Source organism: Nerophis lumbriciformis, linkage group LG02 (genome assembly GCF_033978685.3).
Source record: "Nerophis lumbriciformis linkage group LG02, RoL_Nlum_v2.1, whole genome shotgun sequence".
Lineage (NCBI taxonomy): Eukaryota > Metazoa > Chordata > Actinopteri > Syngnathiformes > Syngnathidae > Nerophis > Nerophis lumbriciformis.
This window is the reverse complement of record NC_084549.2, coordinates 26,992,255-27,017,519: the sequence shown is the minus strand read 5'-3', so window position 1 is coordinate 27,017,519 and position 25,265 is coordinate 26,992,255. Positions and strand designations below refer to the sequence as shown.

Here is a 25,265-nt window from a genome sequence, read left to right as displayed (position 1 = left end):
CTTTATCATTTTAAGTGGCTCACAAAAGCCTGGAAAAATGTGTAAAGTACTTAATATTTCTTACCAAATATATTAGTTCTTTCCATTTTAACAGAGAAAAATAATGCACCGCATGAAATTGCATGTACTTTTGCTTTGGCCGCATGTTAGCGGTAGTTGTCATGATCCTAGGATGCAGACACAGGAGACAGGATGCAGGTACTGTAAAAGGTATTGAATAAACAAACAATACCCTAGTGCAGCTGGAGTGCACAAACAGCATAGGACTACTAAGCAAAACGAACATGAAACCCTCAAAGCGTCCAATGAGCTTTCAATGAACCAGCAGTGACTGAATGGGAAAGGCTGGCATATAAAGCCCTCTGATTGGTCAAACGGAAACTGGTGTGATGGCAAACAAGGTAAAGGTGCCGCAAGACAAATATCACAGGAAGTAGAACTGGAAAATAAGAGGGCAAGACAGGAACTAAACACCCAACAATGGAAAACACATGCCAGGAGCAATCCTGACCATTTTAAACTTAAATACTATCTGATCATGCAACACATTTTATACTAACAAATACTGTATTACATTTTTTGTAAAGACACAAAATATGCTGTTCTGCTTGACAACTTGACTTATGATTTATCCATTAATTTTTATGTCAAAAAAATCAAATGCCTAGGCAGTTGTGTAAAAATATTGTGAGGTTATTATACATCATATTCATACACTGTGTATGCTGTTAGAAGCGGCCCTCCGAAGGCAGCCACAACTACAATGTGGCATTTAATGAAAACAAGTCCGACACAGTTTTATGTGTCAGTAGCTTTAATGTTAATGTGTGCATCTCCAACAAGCAATATTTTATCCACTTTCTACATTTACTGTGCAGTACACTGTCACTCTGCACTTATCATATACCACATACAACAACATTAAAGAGTAAAGGACAGACACAATGTAGCAAGGTCATTGGTCTTTAAGATGTGTGGTGAAGCCTGCTTTTTTACAAAGCTGGCCTCGTAAATAGGGCGGGTTCATCTAGCTAGAAGCGTGTCAATTTACCATGAATTGATTAACGTGGACCCCGACTTAAACAAGTTGAAAAACTTATTCGGGTGTTACCATTCAGTGGTCATTTGTACGGAATATGTACTGTACTGTGCAATCTACTAATAAAAGTCTCAATCAATCAATCAAAGTCAAAGGAGTTATCATGGCAATGAGAAAGGAGGTTTTATGTTTACAATGTCATGAAAACATAGAACTTAAAACTTTTTTTGAAAGTGGAGCGTACAATTGAGGGAGATGAGAGTTTTTCCTACATGTTTAATGGTTGTAACAAACTCAGGACAAATAGTGTTATAGCATCATTAAAACTTTTGCTACTACATAAGATAATTATGGAGGAAGGACGCAGGGAAGTTCTCCAACCACAACAGTAAACATATTGGTAAATTGATACAAAACAAATACTTACGTTCTGTGCACAGATTTTTTTAAATATATAATAGCTCTCTTATAGATCCAAGTGTACTTAATGGATACATGTGTTATCGTCAAATGCATAAGCACCTCACACTTTATTATTTGTTATAGGTTGTAACCAAAGAAAGAGAGGTGCTAGAGTGGCAAAGGAAATACGAAGACAGCCGACTGGAAGTGGCAGAGATGAGGTAAAATGTACTGTCAAGAATTAGAGAGAGGTACTGTCCATAAGGTGTGCATTTGGTTGGTATGAGGCACTAAATGTCTACACCCATCTAAGCTGTTTTAAACTGGTTTATTTGACATCAACTGTTACACCAGACTAATAGAAAACATTATTTTATACCTGTAAGTTTAAAGTGTGACAAACTAAGACTGTGCAGCAGGTGTTTAACACAGTACACGCGTTACTTAGCATTTTATTTGTTTACAAAAGATGCACTGATGTCCACCAAATAGCCATGCAGAGTTTTAAGGGTATATGCAGCACATTGGTATAGATCACCTGTGAGTGGGTCAAAGTCCAGCTGGCAATTTGCTCGCTTAGCATCTAGAAGACTGAGCTCACTTTATTTGACAATTGGGCTCAAGATAAGGAGGGGCTAAGAGGCTAAGACGAGGGGCACAGCTAATCAATCCTCTTACATGGTCACCTGCTTTTCCCAAAACAAGACTACAGTATGCATTTTGAAGCAATGTTAAATCATTGTGACGTGAAAAGACTCTTAATCTGGAAATTCAGAACATTTATCTCCAGTATGTTTATTCCAGGGTGTCCAAAGTTTAGCCAGTAGACCATTTTTGGACCATAAATAAACTCTAAAGGTAAAATCAAATAGTGGGTAAATGAGTTTTGCGGCTCGCTGTGTTTACTGTATTTCCTCGAATTGTTGTTACTCAGATTGACGCTGTGTTTCAATTTGCATTGGTACTTTTAGTGAGCTCCAAAGTCACTGACTACACCACAAAATTAAAAAAAATCCTAAAAAGTGGCGTCCCTCCTTAGACGCTGATCACGCGCTGTGTGCAAGGCCCTGCAATAATTTGGAGCCCCGTGTCGTTGTGAAGCTGCTCATGTAAAATGTAAATTAATGAATGACAGGGCGCTTCATATGACATTTTACTGCAAACTTCTACATAGCCCCTTCCTGCTCCATCACTGGTAGTATATAATAGTCCAAAATTGTCATCACTCTTACCTGTGGGAGCAGACATGTGACAGAAAGGTTTGTCAATTTATAGCTCAAACATGTTTATATGTCTTCTTGTTAATTATACTTTTCAGTTTATTCTCATCAAACAAGCTGTTAGGTATAGTAGATATAATAAATATTGTACCTTATGTTTCAAATGTCGTCTGCAATCTTCCAAATATGGAGCGTTGTGGCTCAAATGGTAGAGCGGTAGTGCCAGCCACTTGAGGGTTCCAGTTTTGTATTTCCAGGATGCCCCAAGTGCCAACCACACTGGCGTTTCCTGGGTAAATAAAGGTTACAAAATAACATACATAAACTATCTTGCCTTTGCCTTGCTGACAGTATAATAGGATGAAAAAGTGCAGGCTATTTTTTTTTTTTTGGCATTTTGTGACCAAAAATGGACTGCTTTGAGTGTGTGTATGCAACATGTTTGTGTGGAAACATTAGGAACGCCCCTGCTTTAATGGTATTGAATGATGAAAGCCTCTTATCGTGACATCCACTTTGTAATCCTTAGGAGGATTGTTGCTGAGTATGAGAAGACAATTGCCCAGATGATAGGTGAGTTTGTCATTAAATAAAAACTGCCAGCTATTGACTATTAGTACACAATAATATTTTTTTTAGTCACAATTCCTGGCACCACTATTTGTTGCACTCCTTTTGCAAACTGAGGAAAGACTATGATAGACTTATGCACACAATACCAATGCATTGCCACTTTTAAGGTGCTCCACCTGAAAGCTTTTGTGCTTGATTGCTTGCTCTTGATCTTTTTCACTTGACTTTTTAAATCAAGAATCCTGCAGGTTCAAAATTACTCTATTTTTTTTTTCCAATGCTTGGCTCTCACGCGTCTTGCTCACCCGGCTTGACTTAACACAGTCCCTTTTTGTTTCTGTTCTGCTCTCATGTTCGCCCCCTTTACTATTTGATAACACTGCCAGGCATGCCAGGTGAGTAATGCAGACTTGTGCTTCAACTTGCTCACATCTCATATCCATTCGTCTGTCTAACAGTGAGAGCAAACATGCTTACTGTTTGCCTCATTTCCACTGACGTTTGCTTGCTTGTTTTTCCATCTTCATTCCATGTCATTTTTCATGTGGTCTCATTGGTGTAGTGTAAGAAGAGCAGAGTCATGGCATGTACTTTCAGTTTGCCGTTATGCTTAAACTGGTGATGGTGGTGGTTTTTCTATGACGCTCACATACCAGAAAAATGAAATTCACTACTCTCTGGTATGATTTTTTAGTCTTACTACTTTCCAGCTAAAACCAAATGTCATTGGAGATGTTCAATAACTCTGATGATGCTAAATAAATCAACAATTTTCATTGAAAAAAAATGGCTTCAACCAATAGGGTTGCTGGAAAAAATTGACACATAAAAAAATTTAAGAATGCATTTTTAAAAACACAGTTTTTATATATGTATTTATGTATATTTATTAGGGATGCTCAAAAATGTATTTATTCCGAATTTAAATCGACAATTGATTTAAAAAAAATATATATATAATTTTTCTTTATTTAAAACATTATTATTATTATTACTATTATTGACGCTGTTGCTTATATTATTTTTTATTTTTATTAGTATTGTATTAATAAGCATTGTGTTTATATGTCATCTTAATTGCTTTGTAGATTTGTATTCTAAGTATTGTCAAACTGGGATTAAGTTGGGGTTTTTGTAGTTTCTTTGATTAGATTGATCAATATTCTGTGATTTTTGTGAATACAAATTTAAAAAGACGTTTTTAAGAAGACATTTTGTTTAGGCCAACAGTGCACGTACATCTTATGTGAGCAGCCAATAGAAGCTTTTGTCATTTGTAACCTGTTCTGAGAATATTTCATTATAATTTATATACCAAAGAATATATTGCAAGAATGGTGTTGAATTAAGAATCCATTCTGAATCGAATCGTCCCCCCAAGAATCGGACTCGAATCATGAGTTGTGTGTAGATTCACATCTCTATAATCTATACTTCAAAACAGCACTGATGGCCTGCTTTGCCACGTCAATTTTCAGAGTTTGCATATTTGATGTATTTTGGGCCTAAATCAATCATTTCCAAGCATACAAATTAACAAAACCTTTCAATACTATAGTAGTATTGGCCAGTAGACGAGACCCAACCAATCAGAGCGTGTTAAGTATCATGCATGGCCACTGTTTCGCTCAGGCAGCATCCAGTCATGGCCGCCTTAATGCACAGGCTCTTGAGGTTTGGGGGGGTGCCCCCAAAATTCCCTCAACCCCGTGCCGCCCCTTAAATTCAGGTGGCCCTGCATCCAGTCCTGCTTTTACAAGTGTAAATGTGACTATGTGGGTGGTATTTAATGTCTAGAGGGCTTTCACAATGTAAAAACATATGTATTTTGAATTTCCTATGATCTAGCTATGAAAATATTCTATTTATAATTAACAATTTGTGTTTTGCAGAAAATTACCGTATATACCACGGTCAGGCATGGAACCAATTAATGGCGATAAACGAGCATTTATTTTACAAGGGTTTAGAGACATGTTTATTTATTTCTACACATTCATTCCAAATTGCTGCTATATTTTGGTATAAAATACATTTTACAATAAAAATATAAACACTCCCCTTTACCCCCACAAGTACAGAGTAGTCAACATTTTTGGCAGTAACTGTTTTGTTTAGCGTTTAAAAAACTACGGTCATGTTGTAAGTTTTTGTTGGAATGGAAAACTAATCAAATATGTAGTAAGTGTCAAATTTACAATTTAGAACAGTTGATTTATAAAAATAAGTAGAAACTAGTGAAGCTGCACATTCACACAAAGTGATGTGAAACACATGAAAATACCAGCACTGGTTTGCTGTGGTATTTTTTTATAGGATTGATGACATATTGGAAGCACTTTGAATTAAACCGAACTCCTAAAGTAAGTCATCATAGCTCAGTGTTCATCGTTCATCATTGCTGTTTATGTTGTTCACATAAACAACAGTGTAAATGTAAATAATATCCTATTCCACCAATTCATATTGATAATTTTACGTCACATTTTCGTACCCATCTCCAACTTAAAAACATTGCGACTAAATAAACTAATGTGTGTGTTTGTCAGAGGATGACCAGAAAGAAAAGTCTCTCTCCCACCACACCATTCAACAGCTGATCGTGGAAAAGGATCAGGCCTTAGCTGACCTCAACTCTGTGGAAAAGTCTCTGGCCGACCTCTTCCGACGCTACGAGAAGATGAAAGATGTGCTTGAGGGCTTTCGCAAGGTTTATTTTTCTCAAATGATTTCTTTATAAATGACAGACTTAGTCGCTTGCCAACCCAAAAGACTGAACATGATCTGTCACTCTCCGTAGAATGAAGAGGTTTTGAAGAAATGTGCTCAGGAGTATCTATCAAGGGTCCGTAAAGAGGAACAGCGGTACCAAGCTTTGAAGATTCATGCGGAAGAGAAACTAGACAAGTAAGTATAAAGATTGCATACCTTCCTTTTTAGATTTTGGGAAAATGCATCAACAGTGGAATCTCCAGAGTCAAAAGTCTACAACACAGGTGTCTAACTCAAGGCCCTAAATTTGTTATGTGGCCTGTGAAAGCCTGGAAATAAAGTGCCTCAATAAAGCACTTCTTTTAGATGTGTGTTCTCTCAATTTTGACAGAAAAAAAGATTTGCATGCTATTGCATATCTTCTCAAATTATCCGATTATGCAACAAGTTATTCAAAACGTTTTTTGGTTATCAAAAAATAAATACCTAAATTAGGTACTACTTTTTCACTTCCAATAATGATACTGGAGCCCTGAGTATTGGCCCATTGGTATCAAACCAATAGGATATCATCATGTTTCATAGTACATATTTTTATAATTTTGTAGTGTGCAATGTTAGAACAGGTCTGATCAAGTGAAATTATTTAAACAGAGAACAATAGTGGGTATGAAAAACACTAACCTATATTACCAGTCTCAGGAATGAATAAATGCAGTCTTTAAAATTAGGTGGTAATATGATTGTTGTCGACATCTGGTGGTCACAATAACTGATTAAATTCAGCTCATGTCCAGTTTTGTAAAAGTAAATGTGCTGCAGGACTGACTGCTTGAATCAGAGCTTAAAACGGACATTTTATATGCAAGCTGATATCATCTGATACTTGTTTTTTTGCTGATATTGCACGGATATCCAATATCAATACGGAAAATAGTCTGTATTTATGTGATGTTTTACTATACTTGCACAATACCCATAGTACTTTACGTTGTACGTAACAATCACCCATTCACACACACATTCATACACTGATGCCACTAACCCACAACCCATCATGAGCAAGGTGGGTGACGTGTTGAGTAAAACAACTTGCACTGAGCCTAGTCTATAAAATCCGCTACACCTCCCTGATACCGAAGTACATGTCAAACTACTTCCTTAACGTAAATGACCGCCATAACCACAACACCAGGGGAGCTCCACTCACCACGTTAAACCCAGATTCCAAACTAACAAAGGTCTTAACTCATTCTTTTTCTATGCCACATCAATGTGGAATGCGCTCCCAACAGGTATAAAAGAAAGTGCATCTCTATCCTCCTTCAAAACCGCAATAAAAGTTCACCTCCAGGCAGCTACAACCCTAAACTAACACCCTCCCCGGATTTTTAATATCAAATGTAAACAGTCAAATGCAGTCTCTCTCTCTCTCTCTCTCTCTCTCTCTCTCTCTCTCTCTCTCTCTCTCTCTCTCTCTCTCTCTCTCTCTCTCTCTCTCCTACCAAGTCAGACCTACGCTGTTCCAATATCCATTTCTCTGTTCTCAGTTGTTGATGACTGATGATAACAACCAAACCCAACCCCCCTTCCACACCCCGGATTGTAAATAATTCAATGTGATGATCTTGTGTGATGACTGTATTATGATGATAGTATATATCTGATAGTATATATCTGTATCATGAATCAATTTAAGTGGACCCCGACTTAAACAAGTTGAAAAACTTATTCGGGTGTTACCATTTAGTGGTCAATTGTACGGAATATGTACTTCACTGTGCAACCTACTAATAAAAGTCTCAATCAATCAATCAATCAATCAATCAATCAATTAGACACAAGGGCCGTGACTATGATAGCGGAAGCTGGATTAGAAACAGGAACCCTCAAATTGCTGGCACAGCCGCTCTGACATCTGAGCCACGCCAGCCCCAATATCAGATTAGAACATCGCATCTCACACCTAAATATTGCTTGTCACCTCGACTTATGATTTCAAAGCAAGTTATCCATCAGTAAAAAATAATAATGTTCTGTATATTCACTGTTACGACCCTGTGAGGGCAGGCGTAACTGCAATGTGGCCCTCAATTAAAGCGAGTTTGACACCCTTGGGCTACAGTATTCATGGATGCTGGTATGATAATGTTTATTTTATTTGGATTCAGAATTAATTTTTTCCCCATTATAAATTATGGAATTAGAATTAACAAGAAGGGGACAAGCGGTAGAAAATGGATGGATGGATCGATGGATGGATGTTCCAGCGATAGGACTGCCGACATCATAATCCCATGGACGGAATAATTTAAAGTGTGAAAACAAAGTTAACCGCCATAAGAACAGCAAAATGTGTACACGCCCATAACTTAGATGAGTGACACTTTAATATAGAGAAGTAAAGCGATAGGATTCTTGTTTGGTAGGTAAATCACCTCAAATAAAGACTTTTAACTAGGGATGTTTACAGAGTACCGGTATTTTTTGGTACCGGTTCCTAATTGTTAAAATTCTGGACTAAAAATACGGCTATCTGTATTTTTTTAATCCAGCTGACCGTTGTAAATAATGACATGAGCGCACTGTCATATTCATTCGGGTGCCACTGCAAAGCATAAAAAAAGACGCAGTGGAACAGGAAATCATAGACAACCTTTTAACGCACCACTTCCGGTTACGAGTCAACGGAATCATAGATTTACGCGTCAATAGAATCGCGGACGGAATCAATATCTGCTAAAAACAGAATGTAAAAGCGGAAAGTCACGGAAATTGGCGTAATGTGACTGAGATGCTGTCATTGAGAGGAAAAAAGGAAATCGTGTTTACTTGACAAACACCTCCATGTCGCCTTGCCGGCCAGGAGCCAGCACCTTAGTTGGCAGCTCTGCATCCCTCTCAGGCCATATCTGTACCTGCCTCCTTGACACGCAGCCACCTCTAACTCCAAAATACCGAACCAAACAGTTGCCAAATGACTTCTTAGTCTCAGGAGATGTTTCTTTTGTAAATTTGATGATAACTTGTCATCCAAAAGCTGTATGAAATATACTGTGTTGCTACTGCCAATGCTCGGAAATTGTGGATGCGACTACAGATCTTCATTGCTGAGTTCGTGACAACTTGACAGCTTCTAATATTATGGTTGGACCACACATGTTGAAATCATAACTGATGCATCCTTATGTGTGCTTTCTTTTACTTGAAATCATGTAAACTCAAATTTATTGTTGCATTGTTATATTATTGTGCTTTTTCTTATTTACTTTACTTGTTTTATTTACTTAGACTGTCAATAAAATGTTGAACTAATCCCTAGTTTATTTTGTTTTTAGTACTACAAATGCTTTTAAACTGGCAGGTTAAAAGCAATGTAAAAAATTGTGATATTAACCGAGATCGGATGGTTATTTTTTTTTTTTCCATAATCGCTCAGCACTACGATCTAATAATCAGCTTGGAATATTCACAAATAAGAAAGCAATACTAATAAAAACAATAAAGCTAAAAAAAAAAGGGTAATAAAAATTTATTTTTTCACATTTTTATTTATACCAATTACATATAGACACTCTTGCTTCTCTTCAGATCGCATAAGTCTATCGCCTTTTACTAAATATTTCCGTGGGGAGGAACAACAAGAGTATAACTCAAATAAAAATGGGACCCATTACCTCCCTGCTTGGCACTCACCATCAAGGGTTGTAATTGGGGGTTAAATCACCAAAAATGATTCCCGGGCGTGGCACCGCTGCTGCCCACTGCTCCCCTCACATTCCAGGGCGTGAACAAGGGGATGGGTCAAATGCAGAGGACAAATTTCGCCACACCTAGTGTGTGTGCGACAATCATTGGTACTTTAATTAACTTAATAAGAGTACCGATGAATACCGGTATTGATAAGGAATATTGATACTTTTAACTGACTCACAAGTACAAAAAGAAGTAAACCACATTTGACAATTAGTCATACCATTCGGTTCTTTTAGGATTTTGCGGCCTATTTCTGTAATTATATTCGCCCTAAATACCTAATTTCTCTGCAGCTTTGTTGTGACGTTTTGAGACTCATATTTTTCAATAACGTATCAGCTTATAAATTTATGAATTTATTATCAATGTTTTAAGTATGCTTAACCCTAAATGGTACAGAACTTCACTAGATCTAAGAAAATATGCTTTATTTACACACAAATTTGGAAAACAAATATTGATGTTTCACTCGTTTTTTAAATGCCATGCAGCGTAACAAACTTGGACCTATAATTAGAAGACACCAGATGGCAGTAAAAACACTCTCTGAATCCACCCATCCATCCATTTTCTACCGCTTATTCCCGTCGGGGTTGCGGGGGGTGCTGGAGCCTATCTCAGCTACAATCGGGCGGAAGGTGGTGTACACCCTGGACAAGTCGCCACCTCATCGCAGGGCCAACACAGACAGACAACATTCACACTCACATCCACACACTAGGGCCAATTTAGTGTTGCCAATCAACCTATCTCCAGGTGCATGTCTTTGGAGGTGGGAGGAAGCCGGAGTACCCGGAGGGAACCCACGCAGTCATGGGGAGAACATGCAAACTCCACTGAATCCATTGTCAAATTACGGTGTTATGAAAAGAAACACCACCTAAGGCTTCCTTTTTGTCCACAAGTTGCAGACATTCCCTTTCTATATTTGACGGTTAAAAAGTGCTTATTGATCATTAGCCAACACATTGCGTGTGACTTAGTTTATCCCCGCTTTCGTTTAGAACCTATGGGAATTATTGAGCGCGATCTATAGCGGTGATTTTTGTTAGTAAATGAGAGACGATTACAGATGATAATTAAATGTCAACATCTATGTTAATGAAAACAAGGAAGAGAGGACTTGGGTGTGTTGCTAAATATTTACTGTACTGTTTTGAGCGCTGCTTAGGGTCACATTTAACTGGCAAAAATTATGACGATTAGCCGAAATGTGCGGGGTAGTTGCAAGGATAGGAAACATTTGCGAGACCATGAATAATTTGCAGGGATTGTCTTGGAAGACGTTTCGCCGCTCATCCGTGTAGGCTTCATCGGTTCGTGGTCATAGACTTAGATTGGTCAGATCTAGTACAGTGGCTGGTGCCAAAACCCCAAATATTTATACTCCAAATACCATGAGGGTGTGCCTGGGCAAGGATGGGTTTGCCCTATGGTAGTGCAGAACGATCGCTGTGGATCGACTACTACCAGTCCAAAATAGTCGGAATCCCCCGCGTAAGCATTCCATTCACTTGTAAACAAATGGCATTCTGGTCTGGTCTAAGAGAGATGACTTTCTGATTTCAGGGCCAATGCGGAGATAGCTCAGGTGAGGACCAAGTCCAAACAGGAGCAGGCTGCCCACCAGGCCAGTCTGAGGAAGGAGCAAATGAAGGTGGACTCTTTAGAGCGCACTTTGGAGCAGAAGGTCAGTTGTCTGGTCATGGGTGTTCAAAATGACCCTCTCACAGCTCAGTGCTGTATCAGTCATTTCCCCCAAGATAGTAAAAACACAAATCATTTAAATAATCAGTCAAATCAATATTTAGAATTCTGAATATATAATTTAAAAATGTAAGTCAATTCAAATTAAAGAGGTTCTAAAGTAGCATTCTGGAGTTTTATATATATATATATATGTATATATATATATATATATAAATAAATTATAGATACATGTTGAATGTATATGTATTTAAATTTGTACTCTTAGGGCCTGATTTACTAAGATGCAAATACCACCGGCTAGACAGCGTGTGCAAAAAATAAAATGTGTATGTACTAATAGTGATCATGTTGCGTGTTCAACGAACACTGCGTGTGCAATTGAAAAGTGGTGCAGACCGCCTTATTTAAGTGAGGATTATGCATGCACTATACTGGGCTTTTACCACGGAGACGATCATTTTCTGCACATTCATGTTATAATGCTTCTATTCTAACTTGTGTGTGATGTGTTGAACCAGCATCACACACCTATAATCTGCAACACCTTTTCTTCTGAATCTAATCTAGACAACAGAAACATGTGCACACGAACACTTAATTCTGTGCGCGAGTCTGTGGGTCAGATTTAGAATGACTCAAACGCAAGAAAAGCATAATGAAAGATGTCCCGTCATGTTGGAGATATATTATAGTAATAATTTCCAAAGAAAACAGTAACGAACAACATTAAAAATAACGCCAGCCAAATGCATCTATGGAAATTGTTTTAATTATTCCCATAAGTCACTCAGCAGTTATAAAATTATAAAAGGAAATTGCTGAAGAGGCGATATGTCTAATATTTTAATTTCTGGTTGTCCAAAAGAAATAAAGAATGTTTAGATACACACACGTATGATGGAGGATTTTTGTCCCTCCATCGTTTGTCAGTGCAGCGCAAGCACTGATCTTGCAGCCGTGTGTGGAACTGTCAGTTTGCACGTCCTTCTGACATGTGCTAAATAAAACGCTTAATATTGCTCGCAAAACGGTGAGTGTTGATACATCACATTGCGCGTGCTAAATAGTTATATTTGCATCTTCTCCTCCCAGTATTGTGGGCGTTATATTTGGCATATTAATGAAGACAGAGACACAAAACGGATTGCACGCCTTATTCTGCTCACTTAAAGCCCCGCTTAAGAACTTTTAGTTTTGGTTGATTTTGGCGGTGCCAGTGGACCAAAGCGGTAGTGTTTTGCCAGAAGAAGACCACCTTTCCCATGATTATAAGCGCATTTATAAGCGCATATAGTGTCATACTGACATGATGTCAGCTGTCATTTTGACTCAAATATTATATCTCTAATGGCTCTACTGATGTTAAATATTAGACACCCTCAAGAAATTATCTTGGATTCTCTACAAACATGACGCTACTACCAAAAATGTATCAGGGCAGATGCAGGTCCGAGCAAAGAAAGACCAGCAGGAGATTTTTTTCAAAGGAAGTAATGGTGAAACTATCACGTTGGTGGCAATTGCTACCACGCAAATTTCCAATAGCTAACATTAGCATTATCATTTTGATTTGAGTATCGAAAGTCACTTACTAGTCCAGCAGGAACACAGCCAAGGCAGCATTGGTCTTTGAGCTCACGCCAGCGAGTGAAAGCCGGGGCAATGTTGATCCTCGCTGTCCTTTTATCCTTGTAAGCTGCGTTTTTTTTTTTTGTCTACTCAGAAAAAAACTTTTTGTTTCTTTGGTTGTTTTGGAGATTCCGCCATGATAGCAGTAACTGCACGTAGGCGTCTTCTTCTTTTCGCCTTCAAGCGGCACACAGGGGTTCGCATCAACTTCTGTCTTTAACCAATAGGGAGAGGGGGAGTGAAGTATGCCGTAAAAGCACGTCAGACCATTTGTAGTTTTTTGTGTGGCAAGCTTTCTGCCACCCTCCTCAATGTCGCTGAGTGCCATTAAAAGCGATACAGGCCATGACCGAGGTGTCATTCAACTAGTTGTATCATCCCAAAAGTTCTGAAACTATTTTATAAAGGTTGAAAAGTTAATTAGTGCTGCCTTCCAGACGCAATCCACTTGCACACGTTTAGTTGATCAGCTTTGCGCATGCTATCATTGCACGCCTTTTGGTAATTGCAAACCTTTAGTAAATCAGGCCTTTAGTTTCCAGTTTAGATGTATTACTATTATTCTTTAGATGCTTTTTTCTGAGGTCCTGTGTTGTGGTTATCCATTATTAAAAGTTTTCCACTTTTTCCAGAACAAAGAGATTGAGGAGCTAACAAAGATCTGCGACGAGCTGATTGCCAAGATGGGAAAATGTTAGCAGCCATTATTCTGGTTCAAGACTTTGTTCATACAAACACAAAAAGGTGTTCATGTGCTTGGAAAATGAACAGGAGTATAAATGTGTTACCACTTCTCCAAGAACTCTTAAAAGCCACACTGGGCTTGAATTTTCTACTGACCTTGTGGAAACAGGATCTTCTTAATCATGCTGTATATTTTTGATGTGTCACTGTATTGTACAGTATCAGTGGTGTGGTTTAACGTTTTAGGAACTGCACCATGTCATTAAGTGTGTATGTGTGTGAGTGAGAGAGCGTGTGACGATGAGAATTGCGCGTGGGTTTAATGTTGTTTATGATGTTGCCATGACAGCCACTGAGGGAGAAGACTGTTTACCTACTTCTTGTGATGCCTCCTCCTTGTAACTGTAAGAGAAAGGAGCATCAGATACGTTTTTAGAGTGACGCAGCACTAAGAGAATAAAAAAAATATCACTTTAGCTTATTGCATGCGAGAGAGAAAGAAAACATTGTGTGTTTTGTATACAATGTAGAAAACTACATTTGGAGAAGACTCATTCTCATAGTTATGTCTCCACTGTAAAACACAGATGACTATTAATTTGTCACAGTTATTATTGTCAACAGCTAGTGTGTTTCACTCATCTAACTTTGTAGATACTTGTCATACTTTGTCATAGCTGTTTTGATCAGATCATGGGACTTTATTTTTCTGTATTTTATTTTGCTATATACTAATTGTGACTGTATTCAGATATGCACCAGTCCTGTTTGGGTTGTTGCGTCACACTGACCAGTAACATGTCTGCACAGCTGCTGTCCAGCATCTGCTTACAAAGTGCAATAAAAGATGGCAATATAAACTAGTGGGCTCACACTGTTTTTGTTTCTTGTGTTGCACGATCGAGTACAATGACTGGAAAAAATACAAAGTGTTTTGATTTTACTTAGTGTTTAAATAACTTTTTTTTTTTTTTAATTCTTTCTCAATTGTTTGACCACATTAGCATTCCGCTTTGAAACCATCTCTTATAACTCCCACACAATTTCGAAATGAACAAATATTTTATATTTTGGTTGTGATTGTGGTTTATTGACCTTTGTTTCCACGTTTACCCTCGTTCATTGTATCATGTTCGAAAAAAACTGGGAAGAAACTGAAGTGTATTTACCCTTCAGTTTCCACTACTTATCCATGACTTGCTGTGTTTAATCTTTACTATTTAACAATTGAGAATGAATACCAATGTCTTATAAAAAAAAAACAATAATTAAATAAAATGCTTGTGTATAAAGTAAATAGCAATAAATCATTCGTAGAAAAAAAAACGTTACGGAAAAGAAAATATATACAAAAAGAACTACATAAATTACCGGTAATTGAAAAATAAATTGCATTTAATCCTATTAATAATCCATAACTTGCTTTGTTTGTTACCATTTTCAAAAGAGAGAAAACAAAATTGAGAATGAATACCAATGACTTATGATTTATTTTTATTTTTAAGTGTTGATAAATAACACATACAATTAAATAAATATAAAACAAAAAGTTACAGAAATTAAGAGAAATACAAAAAAATAACAAATAGGATTTAGTGTAATGTATTTTTCTATTTACCCATAGCTGCCTGTGTCATTACCAATTTCTAAAGGAAAACAAAACAAACGTAATTAAATAGTAATAATAAATCATAAATGCAATTAAATAATACAAAATAATTAAAGAAATGACCATATATAGATACAAAAAGAAATACAATTACATTAAGATTCGTAAGTAGATTATGTATGATAAATCATACATATAGTTTTTTTATGTAAAATGTAAATGTTTGAAATTATGAACTCTGGCCAAGGGTGTCATTTATAATGATTTAGCAAAATATACAACATGTTACTACGGTTGAATAAAGTAGGGCGAATGGAGTGACCACTGAGTGGCGCTGCTACATTAATTCCAGAACTCTACTTCCGCTTCCGGTTTTCCCCCACTAGTGTTTTGACCGTCTCTATCCGGTGATCAAGTTAAACCGAATATGGACCGACTGCCTGCCAGACAACCGTGGAATGACCGCTTCCCTTCCCCGCCCTCGTGTTGGACTCGTTCCCCTTACGGAGGCCCCGGGCATCGAGGGGGTTCTTCCCGTGGCTACCCAACCTACTCACCCACCTCTCCCATGTGTTCCCCGGTCGGGTCTAACCGTGGACACTGGGGAAGCCCTCAAGCAGGGTCCGGCGGGAGAGGACGGAGCTTTGGGGGGTCTCCGGCGAGGTTCGGCAGCGGCGAGAGGACGCAAAGAAGAGGACACCGCTTTGAGAGGCCTCTGAACTTCAGTCCATCGTCTTCCAAGGACCAGGTCGGTTACATTACGAAAATGGCGCCTAACATCACTCAGCTGACGCGTTTGACTATTTGAGAGTGACTTTTCTGTTTCAGTCCAATCACCAAATAGTTGAAATACTAGATTATAAGCGATATTTTTTTTAACATAATTGCTACCTCTAATGATTTAAGTTACAGTGGTTACTCAATTTACAAGCTTAATTTGTGCTATGCTTAATGCTTTACCATGAATTGATTAACATGGACCCCGACTTAAACAAGTTGAAAAACGTATTCGGGTCTTACCATTTAGTGGTCAATTGTACGGGATATGTACTGTACTGTACAATCTACTAATAAAAGTTTCAGTCAATCAATCAATCTATAATTATATATGTAATATATAACACAAATAATAAAGCACAGCAAAAGAACATATTACTGTAACCTATTAGAACAACATAAAAATAGCATCCAGGGTACGTGAAAAGTTTTAAATGGTATCATTAAAAAAAACATGACAAATAAGGAACATGCAAGCTATTTCATAGAAAATAATCAAACTATAAATGACCGTAAGGAAATAACAGATGCGTTTAATACCTTCTTTGTGAATGTTGGACCCAATTTAGCAAATTAAATTGTACAACCCGAAAACAGTGTCAAATTTAATGAACAAACTAATCGAGGCAACTTAGAATCATTTTTTATTTCTCCCATTCATGAAAGTGAAATCACAGAAATTGTAAATTCCTCATTTGACCATTGACCGAAGAAATAGTGAATTACATTTATATAGCGCTTTTTCTCAAGTGACTCAAAGCGCTTTACATTGTGAAACCCAATATCTAAGTTACATTTAAGGTGGGTAAAGTGTCTTGCCCAAGGACACAACGGCAGTGACTAGGATGGCGGAAGCGGGGATCGAACCTGCAACCCTCAAGTTGCTGACACGGTCGCTCTACCAACCGAGCTATACCGCCCAGTATAAATATTAAATAAATAATCAACTAAACTAATAATAGTTCGTAACAAACTACAAACTCGTAGCCTATCTGAAATCAATCTTCCTCCCATTGAAATGAACTGAAATTCATGTAATTTGTGCTTATTAGGGGTGTAACGGTACACAAAAATTTCGGTTCGGTACGTACCTCGGTTCAGAGGTCACGGTTCGGTTAATTTTCGGTACAGTAAGAAAACAACAAAATAAACATTTTTTGGTTACCGTATTTTTCGGACTAAAAGTCGCAGTTTTTTTCATAGTTTGGCCGGGCTCCAGTGCGATTTATATATGTTTTTTTCCTTCTTTATTATGCATTTTCGGCAGGTGCGACTTATACTCCGGTGCGACTTATACTCCGAAAAATACGGTATTTATTTACCAAATTTGTAAACAATGGCTTTATCCTTTTAACATTGGGAACACTATAATAATTCTGCCCACGTTAATCAACATTAAACTGCCTCAAGTTATTGCTCAGATTAAAAAAATTATTAAACTTTTCTTCTACATATAAAAAGTGCAACATTAAACAGTTTCAAGTCAACTCATCATGCTTAATTTATTACAGAATTTGGGAAGCCTGTAGTTGATTTTTATCACATAAACACACACACTACACAATGAGCTAACACACACACACACGCCGCAAAATGAGCTAACGTTACGCTAAAAGCTAATTAGCCTTCACCTCAAGCCAGGACTGCGAGCGAGCTGAGCTGCAGTTTAAGTTTCTAGAAGGTCAACGGGCTCATAGTGATGGTACTAGTAGTTGACTGGGAGGTGTTTATTTTAATTTGGGGAGAGTCCGCTGCCTTATGCTCACCTGTTAAACACCTATCTGCTAACCCCACCGCAGAAGCACTGAATCCATGCGCTCTGAATACGCACTGCTGATTGGCTCTTACCGCTATAGTTCTAACCAATCAGATGGTTGTGTGGGTGGGACAATGCTGGGTGCTGTGTAGAGGACTGACAGAGAAGAGGCAGAAGGAAGCGAAGCAGCTTGTTAAGACTTTAGCTTAGGCGGCTACTTCATATGTTCGTGTGGAAACTCGTTCGGTACACCTCCGAACCGAACCGGAACCCCCATACCGAAACGGTTCAATACAAAACACGTACCGTTACACCCCTAGTGCTTATACATTCTTACATTCAAGTGAAATAACTACTGTTATTGGAGTCTACAGACATATTTTTCAAATCGTGAATAAGTAAGTTTGATTGATTGATTGAAACTTTTATTAGTAGATTGCACAGTGTAGTACATATTCCGTACAATTGACCACTAAATGGTAACACCCGAATAAGTTTTTCAACTTGTTTAACTCGGGGTCCACGTTAATCAATTCATGGTAGGTAAGTAAGTAAGTACATTTTTATTTATAAAGCGCTTTTCACAGATAAAATCACAAAGCGCTGTACGAAACATAGGTGAGGTAAAAGAACAATTCAATTAAAACAACAGGGGCAACATCATAAAAAGGATACAAAGTGGATTAAAATGATAGTTAAAAGGTACATTAACTAAAAGCTTTACTGAAAAGAGAAGTTTTCAAAAGTTTCAACACAGTCAAAATCACGGAGGGACTGGTGCAAGTTGTTCCAGAGTCTGGGAGCTATAGTCTGGAATGCCAGGTCTCCACAGGGTTTAAAACGAGTTTTTGGGTTCTTTAGAAGACCCTGGCCTGAAGACCGGAGGCTGCGCCCTGAAGAGTAGGGGCATAGCAAGTCAGTGATGTACTGAGGGACCCCACCATGCAACGCTCAGAATGTCAGGACTAAAATCTTAAACTCAATGAAATAACTACTGCTATTGGAGTCCACAGACATATTTTTCAAATCGTGGTTTAGCCACGTTACAAGATCAACACCAAGTATTGCGCTAATTATTCTTCAAGGATTTGTGGAAGGAAAGTGAAAACGAGGATGCCCCAGAATGACTTGGAGGGATAACATCAAAAGATGGACAAACATACTACTCTACCAGCTTGTGGATACCGCCAAAGGCGTGGCACATTTGGTAGAATGGCTACGGGTTCCTGGTTCGACCCCCAGCTTCTACCACCCGAGTCACGTCCGTCACCCTTGCTCCTGATGGGTGAAGTCTTGCATGGCAGCTCCCGCTATCAGTGTATGAATGTGTGTGCGAAAATAGTGTCAAAGTGCCTTAAAGGTAGAAAAGCGCTATACAAGTATAACCCATTTAGCAAAGACTGACTACGCCCCTACGATCTTATAGAACTAGCACATTCTTTATTTGTTTATGTTTAAGAATGTTTTGGAACGTTAATGAGTCTTAAGTGCTTTTAAAAAAAATGCAGAGACAGCATTGTCTTTATTCATGTTTAGTTTATGTAATTTCTTAGAAAGATATACACTTTTATTTGTCATTACTGAAAAAAATGTTACTGTTACGTTTTACTCTCGAGGAAATCCCAATACGCACCAGACAGAATTGAGAGCAAAAAGAGGTATTTTAATCACGCAACAAAGTGATCCAGGCGATTAGCAACACAGGATAATCAAGCTAACGATAAACGCTAGCAAAGGAGGAAAAAGGAAAAGGAGGGATAATAAAACACAATGTCACTTGCAAAGTAGGACAAAAAATTGTAAAAACCAAACTGAGAAAAAAACAACAAAATGTGGTCTTCAGGAGAAGACTGAAAGACTAAGCACTAAATATAAACAAAACTAACTAAACAGCCAAGCAGGAGAATACTTAGCGATATAGTAGCAAATAAGAGCTTGGAGCTGGAGTAGAATTGGCGAAGACACAATGTGGTAGAAACACCGTAGAAAGATCCCACAAACGTGACTTATCAGACAAAATAGGGTGAGGATGAACGCAAACAGTTGTGTTCAGTCACTTCTGCTTTCCTCTGGGAACCATGGCAACTTAAAATAGAAAATACAACAGGGGAGGGGCTTCACCAGCAGGAGGCACACACAAAGAACAGACATGTAACAGTTTACCACTATACTGTAATTGGAAGGTAAATAACTTTTAGTTACCGTATTTTTCGGATTATAAGTCGCAGTTTTTTTCATAGTTTGGCCGGGCTCCAGTGCGACTTATATATGTTTTTTTCTTTTTTTATTATGCATTTTTGGCAGGTGCGACTTATACTCCGAAAAATACGGTATCTATCCCAAAGAAATATTGAACATCTTAAAGTGCTTTTTTTCACTGTTTGAAAAATAATGTCTGGCGTTTTGTTTGTGGCCATCACTGCATTCACGCTCATTCATCCGTGTTGATGGGCTTATACTGCCCATCCGATTTGAAGCAAAAAATATTCCCACAACGGGACATTTTGCTTTGTAATCACATTTCTTTCGTCTTAATTTTTGTTACTTTGCGAAACTTCTCACTAGCGAGTCGCGAGGCTCTCTGTACGTGCTTCCTGTGTATCGCTCTCTGCCCACCGAGACAGCTACTTCTATTGTTAAACTAACGCGCTCTGGTGCCGGGAGTGACGCATAGAGCCTCTTCTCTCTGAAGCGAGAGACGAAGAAATGTGAGGCTCAACAATTCTCGAACGTGTCTGTTACTCAAATGCCAGTGATGGCGGACAAACAAAACACTCAGCCTCTTGCGATTACGTTATTGCACTAATGAAAACCTCGATTTCGACTTGATGTCCATTAATTGTGCAGCCCAAGTACAGTATTTACCTAAAACAACAACATACATATACAGTGGAGCGTCTGATCCAAGATGCTGGTTGTCTTCCAAATTTAAAACAATTATTCCTAAAGGAAATAGTGCGAGTTATATGCCATTATTTGCTCAAGGCATGATTAAATATTTATTAACTGCACATGCAATGTTTTACTTAAAATTTAAACATTCTTTACTGTAATATGACTATAGGGATAAGTTAAGCCATTGAAAAATAAAACTAAAGCTATTCACTCTTTGAATATACCTGATACATAATATAGAGGGAGCCTAGTGGTGTTTTATAGGTATTGCTGGAATTAATCTGTAGGTAAAATATAGCCAACTTACTGTATTTCTCTTTATCAGGATCAGTCTTTTGACTCGATAGAGAAGTACTTCAGTCCGTCCATGTTGGAGGATCCCTGGGCAGTGCTGCAACCAACAGAGCCACAGACATCGACCAGCAACAATCAGTAAACAGTAAAAATAACAGGAAATAGCTGGTGGGTTTCTGATTAACTCAGGAATCAATTTGTTTGATTGGAGGGTTTTATGTTATTCATAGATTAATGTACACGTTTATGCACTGTATTTCAGGATTGTTTGAGGAAGCAAAGTCTTATTTGTGGGAATTCAATGCCTACAGGAAGTACTTAGTCTGTTCATGATCAATCCAGGAATCAGTTAGATGAGATGTTTGTACAACTTTGTACAGAAATACCCATGTTTATGTATAGATTTATACATTGTTTAAATGTCTTACTTGACAGGAAGTAAGTAGCTGGCCTAATCCTGATCAATACAATAATTTCCTGTTATTGGATGCTTGTATAATGTTTTGTATTATGAATATGATACAAATGTTTTTTTATATATATTCTTACTTTGTTTTGTGTTTTAAAAAATGACATATTTGTGGATATTAAAACATAACAAAAAGTAGTTTTTCTTTTTTCTGATCAATGCAAGAATCAATGAATTTGACAGGATGGTTGTTAGGAGTGTAAAAAATGAACAATATGAATTCGAAATTGGTTTTAATATGAAATATCGATCTAAGCGTGAATTAACTGTCCGATGGCCCGATTACAACATTTTGAATTGGTTTACTCAAGAGGTCTTCAACAGGGTGTCTGCAATCTTTATGGCGTCAGTGAAGATATTCTCGGGGTGTTGTGAAATGTTTGTTTGTATTTGAATATCTTACTATTGCACAATAGCAAGGTACCTTTCGGATCAGTTAAATCTAAAAAAACATTTATTTTACAACATATGTAAGTAGGGGGTCCCCTGCTTCAGCTCTCCATCAGTTTGGGGGTTCTTGGCCTGTAAAACATTGAAGAGCAAAAGTTTAATCTATCTGCTACACAGGGGTCCCCAAAACTTTTGACTCGGGAGCCACAATGGTACGTATATGTTTTTTTGCTTGTTTTGTCATGTCCCCACAATTTCCCCCTGTGTCTTTTTTTTCTACTTTGTATCCCATCCTCATCTGGTAAACATGTAAATAAGGCAACAAGAGAAGTATCCTGCACTTCTCTTTTGTAAAGTAAATCTGTATAGTAGATATGGGCATCTACATCAACAATATGATTTGCCTGACGACAGGACAGTTTAATACATAAATAAATATATATACCGTATTTTCCGCACTATAAGGCGCACCTAAAAACCTCCAATTTCCTCAAAAGCTGACAGTGCACCTTATAATCCGGTGCGCCTTATATATGGACCAATATTGAGCCACAACAGGTCTCGCAACTACGGTAAGCAGCCGCCGACTTCATTATCCCCCGCGCTTCTTCTACGGGGGAAAATTAAGTTGGCGGCTGCTTACCGTAGTTGCGAGACCTAAACTTTATGTAAAGACCCAAAAATGGCTCCTATTAAGAAACACGCTTACGACGCAGAGTTTAAACTCAAGGCGATCAGTCACGCAGTAGAACACGGGAATAGAGCAGCAGCGAGAGAATTTAACATTAACGAATCAATGGAGAAAGCAACATGATGACCTGCGCCAAGTAAAGAAGACTAAACAGAGTTTCCGAGGGAACAAAGCGAGATGGCTACAGTTGGAGGAAAAACTCGAACATACCCTGTATGTTCGAGTTTGTGACAAGAAAACGCGAGAGCTCTCGTTTTTTTTAATGTTGCTGCTCTCTGTTCTCTTGTTGAACAGAGAGCAGCAAGTAGAAGTGTCAGTACAATCACTATTTGTTTTGTTGACATTCCCTTTAGCGCAGCTCCATTTAATGGATGCATAACGTAACCCCAGCCTCTACTGTAGCGTCTATTCTATGCGCCTTATAATGCGGTGCGCCTTATATATGAACGTTTTAAAATAGGCCATTCATTGAATGTGCGCCTTATAGTGGGGAAAATACGGTATATATATATTATATACACACACACAGTACAGGCCAAAGGTTTGGACACCTCATTCAATGCGTTTTCTTTATTTTTATGACTGTTTACATTGTAGATTGTCACTGAAGGCATCAAAACTATGAATGAACACGTGGAGTTTTCTTAACAAAAAAAGGTGAAATAACTGAAAACATGTTTTATATTCTAGTTTCTTCAAAAGAGCCACCTTTTGCTCTGATTACTGATTTGCACACTCTTGGCATTCTCTCGATGAGCTTCAAGAGGTAGTCACCTGAAATGGTTTCCCAACAGCCTTGAAGGAGTTCCCAGAGGTGTTTTAGCACTTGTTAGCCCCTTTGCCTTCACTCTGCGGTCCAGCTCACCCCAAATCATCTCGATTGGGTTCAGGTCCGGTGACTGTGGAGGCCAGGTCATCTGCCGCAGCACTCCATCACTCTCCTTCTTTGTCAAATAGCCCTTACACAGCCTGGAGGTGTGTTTTGGGTCATTGTCCTGTTGAAAAATAAATGATTGTCCAACTAAACGCAAACCGGATGGGATGGCATGTTGCTGCAGGATGCTGTGGTAGCCATGTTGGTTCAGTGTGCCTTCAATTTTGAATAAATCCCCAACAGTGTCACCAGCAAAACACCCCCACACCATCACACCTCCTCCTCCATGCTTCACAGTGGGAACCAGGCATGTGGAATCCATCCGTTCACCTTTTCTGCATCTCACAAAGACATGGCGGTGGAACCAAAGATCTCCAATTTGGACTCATCAGACCAAAGCACATATTTCCACTGGTCTAATATCCATTCCTTGTGTTTCTTGGCCCAAACAAATCTCTTCTGCTTGTTGCCTCTCCTTAGCAGTAGTTTCCTAGCAGCTATTTGACCATGAAGGCCTGATTCGCGCAGTCTCTTAACAGTTGTTCTAAAGATGGGTCTGCTGCCAGAACTCTGTGGCATTCATCTGAGCTGCTGTTAACCTGCGATTTCTTAGGCTGGTGCCTCGGATGAACTTGTCCTCAAAAGCAGAGGCGACTCCTGGTCTTCCTTTCCTGGGTTCATCCTCATGTGTGTCAGTTTCGTTGTAGCGCCTGATGGTTTTTGCGACTTCACTTGGGTACACATTCTAAGTTTTTGCAATTTTCCGCTCTCACTGACCTTCATTTCTTAGTAATGATGGCCACTCATTTTTCTTTAGTTGGCTGATCGGTTCTTGCCATAGTATGAATTTTAACAGTTGTCCAATAGGGCTGTCGGCTGTTTTGTAACCTGACTTCTGCACAACACAACTGATGGTCCCAACCCCATTGATAAAGCAAGAAATTCCACTAATCAACCCTGATAAGTGAAAACCATTTCAAGTGACTACCTATTGAAGCTTATCGAGAGAATGCCAAGAGTGTGCAAAGCAGTAATCAGAGCAAAGGGTGGCTATTTTGAAGAAACTAGAATATAAAACATGTTTTCAGTTATTTTACTTTTTTTTGTTAAGTACATAACCCCTCATGTGTTCATTCATAGTTTTGATGCCTTCAGTGACAATCTACAATGTAAATTATGTAATGAAAATAAAGAAATCACATTAAATAAGAAGGTGTGTCCAAACTTTTGGCCTGTACTGTGTATGTATATATATTAATAAAGAGTTGGGAATCTTTAGGCACCTTACCTCACGATTACGAATAAGAAGCTACGATTCCATTAAAAATGTATTATTGATGCATCTTTAATTCATGTATATTGATGCAGTTTTAGATTTATTTTCGTTTCACTAAATAAGCGATCACTTGCCACTCCAATTCATTTGGAATAAGAAACAGTTAAATCCATCCATCCATCCATCCATTTTCTACCGCTTGTCCCTTTAGTTCAGGGGTCGGCAACCTTTACCACTCAAAGAGCCATTTTGACCAGTTTCACAAATTAAAGAAAACAATGGGAGCCACAAAACTCTTTTGAAATTTAAAATGAAATAACACTGCATACAAAGTTTTTTTTTTGCTTTGTGCTATGTATAAACCAGACACGCGGCCCGCACCTTAATATAAAAATGTAATGTTAGTGCGTCCCGCAAGTTTTATACGAATGGCGCTTGACAGTGTCATACTTGCCAACCCTCCTGATTTTTCATGGAGACTACAAATTTCAGGGCAACTATTCCCTCAA

General features: G+C 38.2%; 2 protein-coding genes and 1 pseudogene across 11 annotated transcripts in view; all 3 read left to right on the top strand.

Annotated features, from left to right (window-relative positions):
• Window positions 1-14,585, top strand: part of tacc2 (transforming, acidic coiled-coil containing protein 2) — a 93,833-nt gene extending 79,248 nt beyond the window's left edge. For all 10 annotated transcript variants that reach the window (XM_061959855.1, XM_061959876.2, XM_061959860.1 and 7 more), the window contains 6 exons: window positions 1,586-1,662; window positions 3,191-3,234; window positions 5,784-5,944; window positions 6,035-6,141; window positions 11,272-11,392; window positions 13,674-14,585. In XM_061959855.1, coding sequence (XP_061815839.1) covers window positions 1,586-1,662; window positions 3,191-3,234; window positions 5,784-5,944; window positions 6,035-6,141; window positions 11,272-11,392; window positions 13,674-13,739 — 576 coding nt within the window. In that variant the 3' untranslated portion in view covers window positions 13,740-14,585. The remainder of the gene's footprint in view (window positions 1-1,585; window positions 1,663-3,190; window positions 3,235-5,783; window positions 5,945-6,034; window positions 6,142-11,271; window positions 11,393-13,673) is intronic.
• On the top strand, window positions 9,518-9,622 carry LOC133611780 (U5 spliceosomal RNA; annotated as a pseudogene).
• A 1,125-nt stretch (window positions 14,586-15,710) lies between the features above and the next one.
• mplkip (M-phase specific PLK1 interacting protein) lies at window positions 15,711-21,660 on the top strand. The gene is made up of 2 exons (XM_061961571.1): window positions 15,711-16,082; window positions 21,088-21,660. The coding sequence occupies exons 1-2, from the start codon at window positions 15,762-15,764 to the stop codon at window positions 21,196-21,198; spliced, it is 432 nt and encodes a 143-aa protein (XP_061817555.1). The 5' UTR covers window positions 15,711-15,761; the 3' UTR covers window positions 21,199-21,660.
• The last annotated feature ends 3,605 nt before the right edge of the window (window positions 21,661-25,265 follow it).

Coding starts and splice junctions, on each gene's coding strand:
- mplkip (XM_061961571.1), top strand. CDS start 15,762: ATGGACCGACTGCCTGCCAGACAACCGTGGAATGACCGCTTCCCTTCC. Junction 16,083..21,087: donor CATCGTCTTCCAAGGACCAG/GTCGGTTACATT, acceptor TCTCTTTATCAG/GATCAGTCTTTTGACTCGAT.